The 4077-nt window shown below is 46.3% G+C and overlaps 3 protein-coding genes and 1 long non-coding RNA gene across 4 annotated transcripts in view; all 4 read right to left on the bottom strand.

The window, feature by feature from the left end:
- Positions 1 to 3607, bottom strand: part of LOC106810419 (metaxin-2-like) — an 8178-nt gene extending 4571 nt beyond the window's left edge. Inside the window, exon 1 of the mRNA XM_014813772.1 lies at positions 3497 to 3607. Coding sequence (XP_014669258.1) covers positions 3497 to 3536 — 40 coding nt within the window. The 5' untranslated portion in view covers positions 3537 to 3607. The remainder of the gene's footprint in view (positions 1 to 3496) is intronic.
- The window catches only part of LOC106810417 (TFIIH basal transcription factor complex helicase XPB subunit-like), a gene marked incomplete in the record, with an annotated part of 21984 nt that overhangs the window by 11082 nt on the left and 6825 nt on the right, over positions 1 to 4077 (bottom strand).
- Positions 561 to 2643, bottom strand: LOC106810421. The gene is made up of 3 exons (XR_001394015.1): positions 2623 to 2643; positions 1655 to 1803; positions 561 to 686 (listed from the first exon to the last, which is right to left on the bottom strand). It is a non-coding gene; the product is annotated as an uncharacterized LOC106810421 (long non-coding RNA).
- Positions 3786 to 4077, bottom strand: part of LOC106810416 (PHD and RING finger domain-containing protein 1-like) — a 62160-nt gene continuing 61868 nt past the window's right edge. Inside the window, exon 15 of the mRNA XM_014813767.1 lies at positions 3786 to 3815. The gene's annotated coding sequence lies outside the window, so the exon portion shown is untranslated. The remainder of the gene's footprint in view (positions 3816 to 4077) is intronic.

Raw genomic sequence — 4077 nt, 5'->3', positions numbered from 1 at the left:
CAGGAGCGTATAATGACAAATACGCTCATTATATTTGTCATTATACGCTCCTGATAATATATATAGGGTTAGGGTTAGGGTTAATCAGAAATAGCTAAACGAGCCAGGTCAAACAGAGGTCAGGAGGACATAGACCCTACGAGCGCTAGTTTCACATGACGTTCACACTTTTTGATCGTACTAGCAAATCTGTATGTTCGCACGTGCGCTTTTCGTGAGGAAATACTATCCCATGCGCCATCGTTCAATTGTTGAGAATTGCGCTTAGGCAGCAAGGGCGTAGCCAGGAATTTGGATTGGGGGGGTCCTCGAGCGAGTAACAAAGGGGTCACCGGTGGTCTAAAAATTTGTTTTTACTTAAATGTAAAAATAGTGCTTTAAAATCAATTTAGACGCTGTTTTGTTGACAATACTATTTCTTCTGCAGCTCTAAACAAAGAAAAAAAATTTTTTTGGATTTTGATTTTGATTGGGGGGGTCCTAGGGCCCCCAGGACCCCCCCTGGCTACACGCTTGTTAGGGAGGTTAGTTCACCTCATCACGTCCGTGCTTCTCACCTGCCTACTGCCACTGAAGTCTCTGCCTTCTCCCATCATGCGCTCCTCCTCGGCGTCCGTCTCCGAAGCAGCCAGCACCTTCTGCAGCATCTGAGTCTGCTCCTCCTTCGTCGCAAACGCGAGGTCCTCCTGAAGTCACAGACGACAATGCTTATGCTCTAGATCAGCAATGGCAGTGCAAATAAATCTCTGCAGCAAATGGGGCGCAGACGTTATCGTGTGAAGAAATGGGGCGCAGACTTTATCGTGTGAAGAAATGGGGCGCAGACTTTATCGTGTGAAGAAATGGGGCGCAGACTTTATCGTGTGAAGAAATGGGGCGCAGACTTTATCGTGTGAAGAAATGGAGCGCAGACTTTATCGTGCGAACAACTGTGGGGACAGGCTTAATTGCGTGGAATAAGTTCAATTTGCGATTTGTCGCACCTCGAGCCATTTACCCATCCAGTTACAAAGACGGTTATATCACGAGCACGACCGTGAGCATGGAGTGTGCTATAGAAGAAAAATATAATTGTCTATAGCTCACTAGTCTACTAGCATAGTCTATTAGTGCCTTTATAACTAAACTTCATCTTCCTAGGCAAGACCGAGTCATAACAAAAATCAAATGTCGCTGTCGTCAGACGAAACATAACAGTCCATTTTGCCAAGGAGGAGGAAGCAAAAAGGAAGCCAAATTCCTACGAACAAAGCAATCGCATGAGAAGCCCCTGCGACCGTGCACTGAGCGGTTAGCAGGCTGCACAAGCCAGAGAGATAGGGCCACAATTAAAAAAATCTTTGTTTGCCCTCACCCAACCCAGGCTGAAAAGTTTGGGTAGGTAGGTCGGCTTTTTTTGAGGGAGGGGGCCTTTTTACGAATTCAGTATGGTGTATACATGCTCGGGTGTGCTTGTGTAGAGATACCTTTTATGCTGAATGTTTGTTTTGCTTGGTACATATAATGCATTGCCTACATATTTATATAATGTACAGTGATACAATTTGTTAAAAAATCAATAAAATAATTTGAATCGGCCCCTTTTTGGCGGGGTCGATCGGGTGAAGGCAAACAAACAATATTTTTATTATGGCCTAGCACGCGCTGTACCTACCTCATCCATCCCCGCCAGCTTGGTGATCACCTTGTAGCTGTACCCCTGGTTGACGAGAAACCGCTGTCTCTTCTGGCTGAAATGCATCTCCTGCGTGTCCTGAGACACGAGCGAGTAGAAGTAGGCATTGTACTCCTCCGCTGCGGCACCTGTGGGATGTGGGTTACCATGGTGACGAACGGCAAACGAGTACGTGGGAGAACGCGGCAGTAGGCATCAGAAGATCTGTATCGAGGTCAGTGCGGGTTTGGGTGCGGCCGGTAGGCATGCGTGCGTGTATGCACGTTGGTAGGCACATGCGTGCATATGCGTGGGCGTGCGGGTGTGCGGTGGATGTCTGTTTCTACATACATGCATGTAGGTACATGCGTGTATACGCGTGGGGGTGCGGGTGCGTGGTGAATGTCTGTTAGTACGTGCATGCATGTGTGTAGGTGTGTCTGCGAGCATGTGTATGTACATTCAAGCGTGTCTGTGCATGTGAGTACATGTGAGACGTTGTGCGTCAGTAGCATTATGCTTGCATCTAGGTTTGACCTCGTATGTGATTAAGAAAGCATGTGCACGCACGTGACCAGTATAGAGAAGTGTGTGTTTATGTACGTCTGTACGTGTGTTTGTTTGTACGTGCAATCATGTGTGTAGGTGTGTCTGCGAGCATGTGTGTATACAAGCAAGCGTGTCTGTGCATGAGGGTACATGTGAGATGGACCACGTATGCAATTAGTAAAGCATGTGCCTGCATGTCACCAGTAGCGGGAAGTGTGACTGAAGGGATAGTTGTCGTATCAGGTACTACATATATGTACCTCGGGTTAAGGTTAGGGTTAGGGTTAGGGTTAGGGTACATATGTATACATATATGTACCTCAGGTACATATATGTAGTACCTGATACGACAACGACCCCTTCAGCGGAAGTGTGTGAGAGAAGTGTGTGTTTATGTACGTCTGTAAACGTGTCATCACCTTTCTTTGCTCGTAGGATTCCCGTTGCGCAATCATGCATGTACGTGTCGCAAGATCACTGTGTGAGATGGATGTCCGGACGCTTAGCCTAGCGGCTCCTCATCCGGAACCGGTCGCGTAGCCACGTACGACCTAAATGTGTCCAGCAGCTAACCATTGGTAGCATTAATTGATCATGATGCCTTTACAAATACTTAGTCATACATGTAGGACCCTAATTTACATACATATATATATAATTAAGCTGGAGTTAGGAGAACGGTTTACTTTAGGGTTAGGGATAGATTAGTGTTATTGCAATGAAAATGCATGTATAGATATAGTAGACCTAGCTGAGCCAATGTGTAGCACCGTTAGTTACCGATGCAAGGTAAAGCTAGATATAAGAATTCTAACGCCTCTGACATACTAAATGATCATTTGTAACAGCAACCAGCAGTTTTTTATCAATCACCAACTTAGCCTTGGGCTCATAGGGTCTATGTCCCCCAGGCTACTGCCGGAACGTACCCTGGGTACGGTCCGGTATACCGGAACGTTCCCTGGTAACTATTTGATATGGTTAGGGTTAGGATTAGGTTTAGGGTTAGGGTTAGGGTTATAGTGTTAGGGAGTAGGCGTAGGCGACTCCCTAGACTCGTTAGTGGGGTAGGCGAGGTACGGTCCGGCATATTAGATAATACCAGGGTACGTTCCGGTATACCGGACCGTACCCAGGCCAGGGTACGTTCCGGCAGTACCCTGGGGGACATAGACCCTCTCACTCTCAGCTGAACTTGGTGCTATGCCGTTGTAATCAGTAAAGTACTAATGTGCACACTTGCGTCAGTTACAGAACAAATAATTTATCGTATCCAGCAAGTTGGTGTTTTACCTCCTAGCTCAATTTCAATAGATTCTGTCAATATTGACATTTTGCCTTATAGTTGTACACACAATTTGTTATTGAAACTTAGATGCCACTGATGGGCGCTGACATCTTTGATTAGGTGACGTCATTGAAGCGGGCCAATGACCGCGGACTTCGCGGCTGTGCGTCATGATCACGTCTTTATTATACTTTATTTTATTTTCTGTTTATTTAGGTACTCATCAACGCGTAACAAACTATGTGTACATAAATAAAATGTACAATAAATCGTCCGGGAAGGGAGTGGGAGGAGGAAGGAAAGAGGAAAGAAAGGAGAGAGGGACTGAGGGCGGGAAAAATGCAAACGGAGATGTGCACATGTATGCGCAGTACACACGCACAGTTAAACGCACAGACAAACGCACGTACGGCACAAACGGCACACACACATGCACGGATGCACATATTCCTTCTAACATAGTTACTTCTCTCGCCTTCCCGCTCACCCTCTCCCTCTCCGTGACTCTCACCCTCTCTATCTCTCTCTCTCTCTCTCTCTCTCTCTCTCTCTCTCTCTCTTTCTCTCTCTCTCTCTTTTTCTCTTT

Source organism: Priapulus caudatus, unplaced genomic scaffold (genome assembly GCF_000485595.1).
Source record: "Priapulus caudatus unplaced genomic scaffold, Priapulus_caudatus-5.0.1 Scaffold439, whole genome shotgun sequence".
Classification (NCBI taxonomy): Eukaryota; Metazoa; Priapulida; class Priapulimorpha; order Priapulimorphida; family Priapulidae; genus Priapulus; species Priapulus caudatus.
This window is presented reverse-complemented; position numbering and strand designations above follow the sequence as displayed.